At 39.5% G+C, this 13212-nt stretch overlaps 1 protein-coding gene across 1 annotated transcript; it reads left to right on the forward strand.

The window, feature by feature from the left end:
• Positions 1–889: 889 nt before the first annotated feature.
• LYLDT1 (lysosomal-lipid droplet tether 1) lies at positions 890–12244 on the forward strand. The gene is made up of 6 exons (XM_089309060.1): positions 890–985; positions 1106–1144; positions 5944–5976; positions 9425–9449; positions 10898–10946; positions 12109–12244. Exons 1-6 carry the CDS (start codon positions 890–892, stop codon positions 12242–12244), a joined length of 378 nt encoding a protein of 125 aa, XP_089165186.1.
• The last annotated feature ends 968 nt before the right edge of the window (positions 12245–13212 follow it).

Below are 13212 nucleotides of genomic sequence, written 5' to 3' on the forward strand. Positions count from 1 at the left end.
CCATAACCTCTATGCAAGTCTAGGCTGAGTTTGTTCAGATTGTCCAAGTTTCACCCATTGTTTGATCTGTCTCCTTCCTGCCAGTTGCCAGTTTGGCCCTCTCTATACCTACTCCCTCACAATATTTAGGAATAAGAGCTTCACAGTCGTGCTGGCAAGAATAAGCAAAATCTTATAACTTATTCCTAAAGTTTCCATCCCCACTCCTACCCCATCAGAGCTCATAAAAAGGGATAACGCTTTTTGGGAGGACATAAAAAGGCAGTAGTCTTATATTTGGACGTGACTTCTACAGAGACCTAGGCAGTTCCAAGTTAGGTGGGGTGAAGGGTGGAGGGCAGATACATTTAGTCAGGAGAATGATAATGCTTAATGATGGTGACAGCTGTCTTCATATCCACTGCTCTGCGCTCTAGAGTTTTCAAAGTGCTATCACACAGCATCGGGAAGATGAAGCTAGACGACCTAGAGGATTATAAGAATCCCAGCTAGTCTTCCTTACTTGGTAGTAAACCTCAAGAATTCATGCTAGGAGTTGTAGGGCAGAGTTAGGAGAAGTCTCTGGATTATTTTCCTGGCTCCTCATCAGATTTATATCATCTTTTCTTTCCAGCACTTCCATAAGAGAGACAATGAGACCTCAGGTGGGTAAGACATCCAAATATACCTGGCGTCTTTGGGGTTTCAGGTTGCTAGGAAGGGGAGGAAAAGAGGTGTGGAGAGGAGGTAGAAAAACCACTTGATGTAAAGATAATATCTTGGAGGACCTGGGCTTTGTAATTCAGGTACTCTCAATGAGCTGCTATCTACCAAGACCAACAAATATGTCCAAGGCCACTATTATACCCTGACTGCAGGCAGGTAACACCGGCATTGATAAGGTGGGTAAATGTATGGGACCACTTGTGCATGTTACTCACAAGCTGGATCAAGAGATGTGCAGGAGATATGTCTGAAGAAGACACTGGACATTCTGAAACATGAGGTAACATCAGGTGTCATCTCTATTCCAAATGCTATCTCTTATTCCACAAACTCTTTAAAGTAGCCATTCAGATTCTCAGAGAGAGTAATATCCCCAATATTTTTTTCCTTATTTCGACAGGAAAAACAGGTAACAATCACTGAAACCTTGTGGGATCAGGTGAGTAAAGAGGGGTCATTCTTGACAAAACAGTGAAAGGTGGGAGAAGGGAGACAGTGCGTAAAAAGTAAATGTATTTCTCTTCCCTTGAGCAGTTTACTGATCGATGATAAAGGACTATCACACTCCCTCCTATCTTGTTCTGCTTCTCATTCAGTCCCAAATCTTCTGAACTCTTCACCCCTGTGCACCTCACCCACTGTCTGAGGCTGTCATGAGTCCTGGCTGTTGAAGTCCTATATCAAAGACGTTTATTCCTCAGTTATCAGGGACTGCCACAAACCTTCTTCAAAGCACAGGTTTGACCTTTCTCTCAGGTTTAATGTAATAAGTTACACCTCAGTCCCCACAATGAAGGCTGATATAACTGTGTATTTCCAGTTCAGAATCTTAAGAGTAATATAATGTATAGGATAAGGGACATGGCTTGGATTAGAGTGAGGAAGAGATATCCACAGGTTCCATGGATAAATAACTTTTGCTGGCAGAGTTCTGGGCTTGAGTCATTTGACATAATGATTTTTAAGAGGCAGAATATGAATGCCTGGGGCCTTTTTGCCGCTGTTACAATTACAAAGACTGGCTAATTTATAATAAACAGAAATTCATTGACTCATAGTTCTGGAAGCTCAGAAGTCCCAGAGTAAAGGGCTAGAATCTGACAGGAGCCTTCTTGCAAATCACTCCCTGGCATTAGGCAAGACGGCTAGAAACGGAGAGCAAAATGGGCCAAACTCAGCCTTTTTTAAGGAATCCATTCCCAATACAATGAACCCACTCCTGAAACATCACTGCTGAGGGCAGAGTTCTTGGCCTAATCATCTTTCGTTAGGCCCCTACCTCCCAACAATGTTGCATTGGGAACTGAGTTTCCAACACATGTCTATGGAGGGACACATCCAAGTCATGGCAATGGCGTACATATAGGTAGAGAGATTATTATATATGTGGTATCCTATTTAATTCCATCTTGTCTATTTACATTTTGTTTGTTGCTGTATTGTGGGCAATAAGATTACTTTCAGTATTTCACCAAGACAAATGATGTGTGTGTGTGTTTGTGATAATTTACAATTGCATTAGAATTCCAATTCCCCTTCAATCATCCACCAAATGACCTTATTTGGTTTAAAATTTTTATTGCCCTAATGGGTTAAGCTGTATATTATTATTATTTGTACCAGATTGTCAATAAGGTAGACCATGTATTTTTATATTTATTGGTCAGTAGTAGTTCCTCTTCTGTGAACTACTTCTTCACACTGCATACCCTTTAAACATAATTCTACTTGTTTGTTAACTATTCACAGATAAGTGTGTGTATATATATATATATAAAATATACTTATCTATGTATATATAGTGCATATATAATGTATTCATACATATACATATATGATATATATAATTTTGATACTAGTCTTTTATAATATAAGTGGCAAATATCTTCTATAAGATTTTTCCCAATCTATCTTTTGCCTCAAATAAGGCTTATACTAGTAAAATAAATCATAGCTTTTCTTTGCTTTACATTTTAGTAAAAATTATTTTCTATCCTTATAATTTTGTTATTTTCTTCTGATATTTGTTTTATAGTGGCAATTTATTTTTATCTTACTGTAATTTACTTATAAATGTTATGTGGTTTTGAAAACAATTTTTCTGTATCCAAAGATAATTTTCTCAACAGTTCATTTTTCCTTGCAAATTTGTAATGCCACCTCTAACATATACCAACTTCCCATATATGTACAGGTCTGTTCATGAACACTCTATAGCACTTTCCCAAATGCATCTCTACCGGCATTTAGGGCTGGATAATTCTTTGGTGTGTGTTGCAGGGGTGGAGGTGTTCACACTGCAGGGTATTCAGAAGCATCTCTGGCCTCTACTAACTGAATGACACTAAAAAGCTTCTTTCCTATTTGTGATAACCAACAATGTCTCCAGATACTACATGACAAGTCACCTGAATGTCCTTCCATGGGGCTGGTGAGGGACTAAATCACCTCTGACTGAGGACTCCACTGATATAGTCACCCACGTCTCTGTCAATTATATGCTCTTTTAGAGTATAAAAATGTAATGTGCAGGACTGAAAGTGGCATACTGAGCTTTGATGATTGTTTATAGCCCTTGTGTCTACTTGTTCAGGAACAGCGTTTTTTTCTTCTTACTATTTGTTGAACTCTTACTTAGTGTAGGGTTAATATTATGAGTATAAAGTTAAGTAAAAATAGATCTTTATAAAAACATAAGAACTGGAATGGGAGAGGAAAGAAGAAGAAGGGTAGGAGTGCTGGCAGGAGGGAGGGTAGGGTGGGAAGTATCACTATGTTCCTAAATCTGTATATATGAAATACATGAAATGTGTTTACCTTAAATAAAATAAAATATTGTATTTATAAAGCACATTGAATCTGTTTAAAAGAACTAATTAAATTTTAAATAAAAATTATTTTAAAAATTATATACTATTTACCTACTTAAAAGTTATAAAGTACCTTATAAAATCCTCTATTATTATTCTCAAAACTACCTTAGCTATTCCTGGCTGATTTTAGAATCAGTTTGTCAAGTTTCATAAAAAAAATCCTCATTCTTATTAGAATTACCTTGAATTTATAGATTTGTTTAGGAAAAGCTCATCTGTCTCGTGAAATATATACATATATATGAATATATGTATATATGAATGTATATGAATATATATATGAAATATATATATAATGTTTTATTTTGCTTGCTACACAATGTCTGGTTTTTCTTTACCTGGCCTCAAAGAGGTCCTCTGTTAAAAGGTTTGGTTCTTTCCATTGGAGAATATCACAGGTCTTGAACCTGAACATACAAGTGATACTAGCCAAATTATTCTTGTGAAGTCAACTGGTTGGTGGAGAAAATTTGTGAAAGATTTGTGAAAAAGAAAAATCTGTGAAAGATTTTTAAATATGCTAGCCTCCTGACTAGCTCATTTACCTGTTTTATGTCTGACTTTCATGTCTGCATGATTTTACAATTCTGTTATTGGAAATGGATGGCGATGCAAACTTTTGTCTGCAGAAACATGTGCAGAAATATGGCCAATTCTCAAACTTGAAAATGTCAGGTTTCACTTTATATCTGGGTGATATTTGCATGCAATACAAATCTGGATGGTATTTGCATGAAAAAGCTAACTATGCACAGAGGTAGCCACATCAAACTTCTGCAAACTTTCACAGAATGCAGTTACCTGAAGTTTCCCACAAGTCCAGCTACTCTGACGTCTCTCGATATGCTAACTGCATGTACTGTGCATTTAGATACCTGGATATAGAAGAGCATTAAAGTTAATTAAATTATTTTGAACTTAAGTATAAGTTTTTCATACAGAAGAGAGCAGGAAAAGGCTGCTTATTATTTAATCAACAATTCTGGCTTTTTTATTAAAAAATTGGTGAGGTTTACCAGAACCCCTCCTGCCAGTCTCCACTTAATAATATTGCAGTCATGTGTTGTATAATGACAGGATAGGTTCTGAGAAACGTTTCATCATTTTGTGGACATCAAAGAACGTAATTACCTAAACCCAAATGGTACAAGGCTAGGTTATAAGCTGTAGCCGATTGCTTCCAAGCCACAAACCTGTACAGGACAGTATTACACAGAATACTGCAGGGAATTGCAACACAATGGTAAGTAACTGTGCATCTGAACATATGTAAACATGGAAATAGTACAGTAAAAATACAACATAAAGGATAAAAATGGCACACTTGTACAGGTCAAGTATCATGAATATAGCTTTCAGAACTGGAAGTTGTTCAAGTTCAATAAATGAATGAGTGGTAAGACAACCTGAATGCCTAAGACATTACTGTACACTATTATAGACTTGGTAAACTTAATTTATTAAATTTATTTTTAAAATTTATTTCTTTAATAGACTATAACTTAACTTTCCTTTATAAACTTATTTTTTTCATTTTTGTAATAACAGCTTAGAAAACAAACTGTGTATAAAAACAAAAATATTTTCTTTTTATATAACCATATTTTATGAGACTTTTTCTATTTTTATTTTTTAAACTTTTTAAATTTTTTTTAAAATAAGGCACAGGAGCATTAGCCTAGGCCTACACAAGGTCAAGATTATCAATATCACACTATCTTGCATTTTCCCATATTGTCCCTTTCCCCAAAATGAGGCAACCCAGAGTTGCCACAATCATTGTATCCATCCACATCTGGATGATAGGACAAGTATATATTTAGTTTGATAAGAAACTGTCAGAACTTTTCCAAAGTGAAAATATGATTTTGCGTTTCCTCCAATAATGCAAGGGAGTGTCAGCTATCATATCTACTCACCAACATTTGATGTTGGCCTCCATTATATTATAACCTAAATATAAAAGTGTGTTGATTTTTCTATCTATGCTTAACTTCAGGACAAGAAACAACATATATGAAATGTAATAGTAGATTTCATTATACATGCTGTTTGCAGCCAAACCACTTTAAATGTAGAGAGAAGCTGTGAAAGATTTTAAATATACTAGTCTCCTGACTAGCTCATGCACCTTTGTTAAATGTATTTCATCCACTGATCAAGTGAAGGAATGGCAGTCATGACATATGTATGGTGGAAGTCAATGAGGACTTATTGCAAAAGATAGAAAGCCAGGGTCTCTTGACATTCACATTCAACAGCCTAATGGCAGGGGGGTTATATACCCTAATTCTATACATAAATCCCTTTATAATAAAGCAGTAATCTGTAGTACTAATTTTCATATATTTTCATCTTCTGTCAGGTGCTGACAGCTTTTAAGGATATACAAAAGGAGGTGAGATTAATACTTTAAGATTTATTTATTTATTTATTTATATGAAAAGTGGATCTACAGAGATAGAGAGGCCCAGGCAGAGAGAGAGAAGTTTTCCATTCGCTGGTTTACTCCCCAAATGGCTGCAACAACCAGGGCTAGGCCAGACCGAAGCCAGGAGACAGCAGCTTTGTCTGAGTCTCCTATGTGGATTCAGGGACCCAAGCACTCAGGTCATCTTCTACTGCTTTTCCAGGTGCATTAGGTAGGAGCTAGGTCAGAAGAGGAGCATCTAGGACTTGAACCAGCATGTTCAAGGATGCTGCTGCTGCAAGAGGTGGCTTAACCAGCTGTACAACAGTGCTGGTCCCAAGATTAAATATTTATCCCTGAAATTCTCTTGCCTTATCACCTGCCCTTGATCCCATTTTCTCTGTGCCCTACTGAGATGTTGACTCTAACCAACATTTTAACTTCATTTATTTATATAGTAATTTTTTTTCCCTTAAAGAGTAACACTGACCAGTCTGTCCAGGTAGCTAAGGCAAGAAGATACTTAACAATACCCCTCAGGAAGTATGATAATATATGAAGAAAAATTGTATCTACCAGAATTTCTCTCAGTAAGAATACTCTATATGGGCTGGCGCCACGACTCACTAGGCTAATCCTCCACCTGTGGCACCAGCACTCCGGGTTCTAGTCCCAGTTGGGGCGCTGGTTCTGTCCCAATTGCTCCTCTTCCAGTCCCTCTCTCTGCTGTGGCCCAGGAAGGCAGTGGAGGATGGCCCAAGTGCTTGGGTCCTGCACCCACATGGGAGATCAGGAGGAAGCACCTGGCTCCTGGCTTTGGATCGGCGCAGCACGCTGGCCGTAGCAGCCACTTGGGGGGGTGAACCAACGGAAGGAAGACCTTTCTCTCTGTCTCTCTCTCACTGTCTAACTCTGCCTATCAAAAAAAAAAAGAATACTCTATATGGTTCCATGACTATGATAAATGACTATGTTGAGGGAATTCCCCAAGTGACATGACAAGTCACCTTATTAGATGAGTTAACTACAGGGAGTGCAATCAGAGACCAAAGGTAAACTTCTTAGGTAATGGAAACAATACTCTTATTCTATCCCTCCTCCTCCATGCAGATCTTGGTTTCTTCACTGATCAAATAAACAAAATAGTCAAGCATGCACTGTAGTATGGCTTGCCCTGGACACTGGGTTACTGTAGCAGCTAGCTCAAGGTGCTGATATGTCTCAGTCCTACCAAACTCAATGTCACATTTTACTGTTTTTACACTGTTACAGTGCAAAATAATAGTTCCTACCTACACCAATATTTACTTTTTTAAAATTTTTTTTTATTTATTTGAGTGGCAGGGTTGCAGACAGAGAGAGGGAGAGACAGAGAGAAAGGTCTTCTATCCGATGTTTTACTCCCCAAATGGCTGAAGTGGGGCCATGCCAAAGCCAAGAACTTGTTCCGGGTCTTCCACATGGGTACAGGAGCCGAAGCACTTGGGCCATCTTCCACTGTTTTCTCAGGGCATACACACAGAGAGCTGGATCAGAAGAGGAGCGGCCAGGACATGAACGGGTGACTTTACGGGATGCCAGCACCATAGGCAGAAGCTTAGCCTACTACGCCACATGGCTGGCCCCACCAATGTTTATTAACAGACTATTTATAGAGGCCATAAACATGGGGAACAATGTTGGACAAGTAAAGACATTATAAAACTAGGGCAAACAGAAAATTTCCATACAGTTTCCTTAACTTTTTCTCTAAATAAAGACATAACTTCATTAAAATTAGACTCTAAATATATTACGAGCTTCCTGGGATCTTAGAAACAATAGCTCTCTCTTTCTACTTGAGGAGGATTGATGTCCAAAGGCACTGAGAAGGTATGGAAAATAAACTTCCTCTATTTTACTATATAGACCACTTCTGGGCCATAGAAGTGAGTCCCTTTCTACTAAGAAGCCATGTCATTTCATCTCATTGCTTCATCTGGGGTTTTCTCTAGTGAACATTGCAGAGGTCTTGGTCCCCACCCAACTGCGGATAAACATCAGAAGCTTGATATCTCCACTCCAGTTTTGCCTCTGAGACCAAGGAGACTCTCACTCTGTGTATAGCCTAGGTCTTGAGCAGAGGAGAAGGAGGAGGAAGCTTCTCCATTAGTGAGACTTCTGTGTTTTGACCTCCAGCCTCATGGGGCCCACATAGGAAGTCCATCTGACATCCCCTTGACAAAACTTCCCTCTGGTGCTTCTTCACAGGGTCAGACACAGTCCTTGCCCTCACAGATCCTCCAAGCTGGCGTAGTTAAAACAGAAGAATTAAGTCAGACTAAAGATACAGAGAGAAGTAGACTTAGACTTCTTTCTGATTAAACATAAGACCCAACACTACTGCATTCCAATGCAGCAAAAAAAATGTTAGTTGGCTTTTGTGAGAAGAGGCCCAAAGTATATCATCAGCAGTTATTTTCTCTGAGGTGAGTGAGAAGGATTCCTTAAAAGGTCCTTCACAGAGGTACCTTCCTCTGAAGGGAGGAGAGAACTTCCACTTTGACTATGGCCTTGGCTGAATAAGGTCAGAGTTTGTGAACTCAAGAGGCTTCCATAGCCTTGGCAGCTCATGACAAGAGCCTCAGGTGATCACTGACATCATAAATAAGAGTGTCAATTGTTAAATCAACAACAGGAGTCACTGTGCACTTACTCCCCATGTAGGATCTCTGTCCTTAATGTGTTGTACTATGTGAATTAACGGTATAACTAGTACTCAAACAGTACTTTATACTTCGTGTGTCTGTGGGGGTACAATCTGCTGAAGTCTTTACTTAGTATAGAGTTGATCTTCTGTATGTAAAGATAATTGAAAATGAATCTTAATGAAGAATGGGATGGTATAGGGAGTAGGAGATGGGATGGTTTGCATGCGGGAAGGTGGTTATGGGAGAAGAACCACTATAATCTTAAAAGTTGTATTTTCAAAATTTACATTTATTAAATAAAAGTTTTCTATTAAAATAAAAGCTTTTAAAAAAGGTCCTTTACAAGGACTTCAAGAAAACCATGGAGAAGGATGAAAGAGACCAGAAAAACCACAGCAGAAAGGCCAGAAAAAATAAAAGAAGTGAAGGCCCTGAATGAGTAGCTAGGAATCCAAGTGTGTCTCCCACTCCTAAAGAGATCATATCTTGCTCACATTTATTGATTGGTTCATTATTCAACAAATATTAGCTGAGCATAGGCTATATGCAGAGCATTATCTTACATGGTTTGGTATCAGAGATACAAACACAATAGAATGTTTGCTTTGCAGAGACTTAGAATTTAGTTCCATTCCCAAGAAGCACATATGCCCCAAGTATACCTCTCTACATGTTACTAAGCCTATGGTTGATGGTCCAGAGAAGACCAGCATCTTGAGATTCTGATTCTCTGAATTATTTTTCAGCTGCAGGAAGATGCTCGGATTCGAGGTAAAAGAACCAAATTCCAAGGTTTGGGGAGGAAAACTAGGGAGGAGGTTTGGGAGTTCATCTCTAAGTCTCATCTTAGGATTTTCCACTTGGGCTAGAGCTGGACTTCAGGTCCTCTTTTCCTTTTCCTTCCATTCATGTTGAGCTTTCCTTAAAGCCTCCATGAACACTGGTAATCTCTTCACTGTCTAGCCCAGTTACATGATATCCTAGCCCATCCAGCCTGCTGTAAAGAATATCGTAGACAGGGTGGCATATAAACAACAGACATGTCACTTCTCACAGTTCTGGAGGCTGGGAAGTCCAGGCTCGATGTGCCAGCAGTGAGGGCCTACTTCCAGATCCACAGACAGTGGTCTTTTTTCATGGTGTCCTCACACGGAAGAAAGGACAAGGGAAAACTCGGCTCTCTTTTGTAAGAACATTAATCTTATTCATGAGGGCCTTCCTTCACTACATAATCGCCTCCTGTAGGCCCAATTTTCAAATACTATCAGTTTGAGGATTAGTCTCAATGTATGAATCTGGAGAGAAAACAAGCATTCGGTCTATAACATCTGAGTCCCTCTTTCCCTTAGAATAGATATTGCGGGCATGAGGACATTCTCACCTGTCATTCAGACATGATTCATTGGGGTAGATAAGAGAGAGGAGCTGCTTCCCAGCTCCCCTGTAAGGGGTTAGTGGGGCTGGCATAGGGATGGAATAATGGAGAGGTCAGAGAGTAATGATTATTCAGGGTGGTCAAGTTCCAGTTCTCAAATTCTCCAATGCAAATTCTAAAGGTTCAGAAAAATGCAAGAATATCCAGAATCCTGGAGTTAGAGCATAAGTTATATTTGGAGCTCATTCCTCAACTTACCCAGAAGAGAACTAATAAATTAAGGCTTTTCAATTTTGCATGTATACAAATTGAATCCCTTGTTAAAAAGATTCTTATTCAGAAGGTCTGATTCTACATTCCAGGGCTTGAGGTTCTGAGATTATGTGTTTATAATAGGCAACTGTAGAGTCCTAAATACCCATCTTATTACCCTATGAATTTGTGAATTTAAGATCTAACCACTGCTGTTTCTTTTCTGCTTCTTGAAGGGAAGAATTTAGGATGAGATGAGAATTAAAGTCTTATTCTATCCATTTTCCATACAACAAAGAAAGATAGATAGCAAGCTAGAAATCAGGTATTTGTTTCAGCGGCAGCACCCTGAGACTCAGTCATTTGGCTAACTGCTAAGTACCAGCACTAGTTGAACAGAGTTCCATGACCACAATTTCCTAGGTGGATAGATGTCTCTACCATATGCTACAACTGCCTCTCTGAAAGGCCTCTGCGTCTCCGTAAGACTGGCTCCTCCCACTTTGGCTGTACTCCTAACCAGGGATGTGAGCTTGGTGACTGTTTCCAGACTTCTTTAACAAACTGACTCCTTCATCTGTGTCTACCTCAGGGATGAGCAGCTGCTCTGTAACACCCGCATCAACTACACCCAGGACTGGGTAAGTGGCCCTATTCTCCCCAAGGGAGATGACATCAACCCAGCCATAACTACCTCTGAGTTTTGAGCCTTTGGAAGTCTTTACCTTCAAAACATGTTTCTTCCAAAGGGGTAAGAGATGGCCCCATACCACTCTCAATGGATAGTGAACTGTTGAACCAGAACTTCCATCCTCAGCAGCCCCATCAAAAACCTTTAGAATCTCGGGACCAGTCCTGGACCTTACCATAGTAGATTTGGGGACATTCTCTTCATTCAGTGGAGAGGTAAGGGAACATAATAACAACAACAAACAGGAAACTCAAGGAAAAGAAGTAAGTAATCAGAGACTTGGATGGTGATAAAGAAAAATTGCAAAGTTTTGAGAGTCCAATGCCCCACACAATTGAGGGTTGTCAATTTATTTTCCATAAGAATAAGACAAGGAGAAAAATAACAGATTACTATACCACACCGGGGTATAGTAATTTAGACCCTCGGAATAACTTTCCGACCATGACAACTGAGGAACAGAGAACTGGTATCAAAAAAGTTGGCAGTGCCATGTTCTACAGAGAGCATTAAAGCTACTTTTTTGTAAAATCTGTTTGGCATGTTTCAGATATGATCCTGCCTGAACCAGGAAATGGAGAAGGTGAACATTCTAGATGCCTGTGTGAACAGAACCTGCCCCTATCTCACAGGGCTGGTGCTCATAATATACAAGCATTCCTTTAAAAGAGACAGGTCATTACTCTTTAACTTGTTCTGTGCTGAATCCATGGAAAGAATCACTGATAGGTAATCCCATAATTATGTAAATTCTATATATAATTATTGTAAACTGTTACCTATGAGCATAATTTCTGATTGGTCAAAATCCTTTGGATAGGTCTTGTTAATCTTGATATGCCTCTGGGGCAAGCAGGAAGAGTTTTCCTGATGAAAACATAGGCTCTAATAGGCTATAACATTTGATCTCCTGACACCCAGCAATGGCTTCCTCCTGTGGGCCACACAATTGTCAAGGAATTGCAACTCCCATTGCCAGTAATGGCCATTCTTGGTGGAGTGTAACAAAATCCCTAAGAACCACAGAGATCAAGGTCGGGGGGGGCGGGGAACGACCCAAATGGTGGTATCTCTTTCCCTCATGTATATACAACTTCCTCTTATTGGTACAGAAGCATTAAACCTCCAGATTGCGGGATGACCCTACAGTTGAGAAGATCACAGTTCAACACTGGAGAGCAACCATCAGCAGCTCGTGCCCACAGGACACAGCTCTCTGGCCAATCAACTTGCTACCCTGGACCCTAACTCTATCATCAAGGAAGAAAGACTCCCCTACTTCTTCCAGGTGTTTCACGCATGCAGCCTTTCCACCTGAGCTCTGCCACGCCTACCCTGTTGTAGTCAGGAACCCCAGGCCTCAGTGGTCAGCATTCCTACATGGCAGAAAAGCACCTCACCAAGCAGGTGGGGTCCAGTGCAGGAGAAACAGGGTGAGAGATGGGTAAGTGAGGACATGGCCAGTTCAGTTTCCTTTGGTCTCTGTACAGAGCACGTCAAGTGTGGATATTCTATTGGGGAAGAGTGTTGAAGTATCAAGGAGATGCAATTGCAGGATAGAGAGATGGAAAAGTGGGGGTGGAGATTAAAAACACACAAATAAATGTGAAGTCCATAATACCCATCTGGAAAGCACTCTAGAAACGTACATTACTTTGAAGTTTTAATTCAGTACTGAGTCAAACATAGCACGTCATAACAGACTGCTTTGCCAGATTTTCTATAATAACATGCTTGTGTTTTAATTCTCCTGCTCCTTAGACTCAACTGACACCTGACCCCACATGGAAAAGGTCACTGTCACAGATACTCACCATGTGCCCCAGACTTTGCTAGCCACTCCTTTAGAAGGCCCCCTCTAAAGACCATTAAAAATTCAGAGTCTGAGTTTTAGGTGATGGAGAATATTGATGTCATCTGTCCATGTCTAAGAACAATGATTGTATACTTCCTTGAATAATCCCCATAAATCACCAAAATGCACAGAATGTATCAATATTTTGGCAACAATATTACATCTTCCTGAAAGATGTAATCTTACCTCTGCCATCACTCCAAATCCAATTTTGGTTCAGACCTTCAGTCAAGAAGCTTCCTTTATCTTTAGTACAACATAGACATCCAGTGTAGTGCAGTAAGGATCCTGAAGTGGCTACTACATAAGACAACATGGTCTATTGATACTTCTCCCTCAGTTCCTGTTAGATGACTTGGGA

Source organism: Oryctolagus cuniculus, chromosome 11, assembly GCF_051225735.1.
Source record: "Oryctolagus cuniculus isolate XC-2025 breed Fujian yellow rabbit chromosome 11, ASM5122573v1, whole genome shotgun sequence".
Lineage (NCBI taxonomy): Eukaryota > Metazoa > Chordata > Mammalia > Lagomorpha > Leporidae > Oryctolagus > Oryctolagus cuniculus.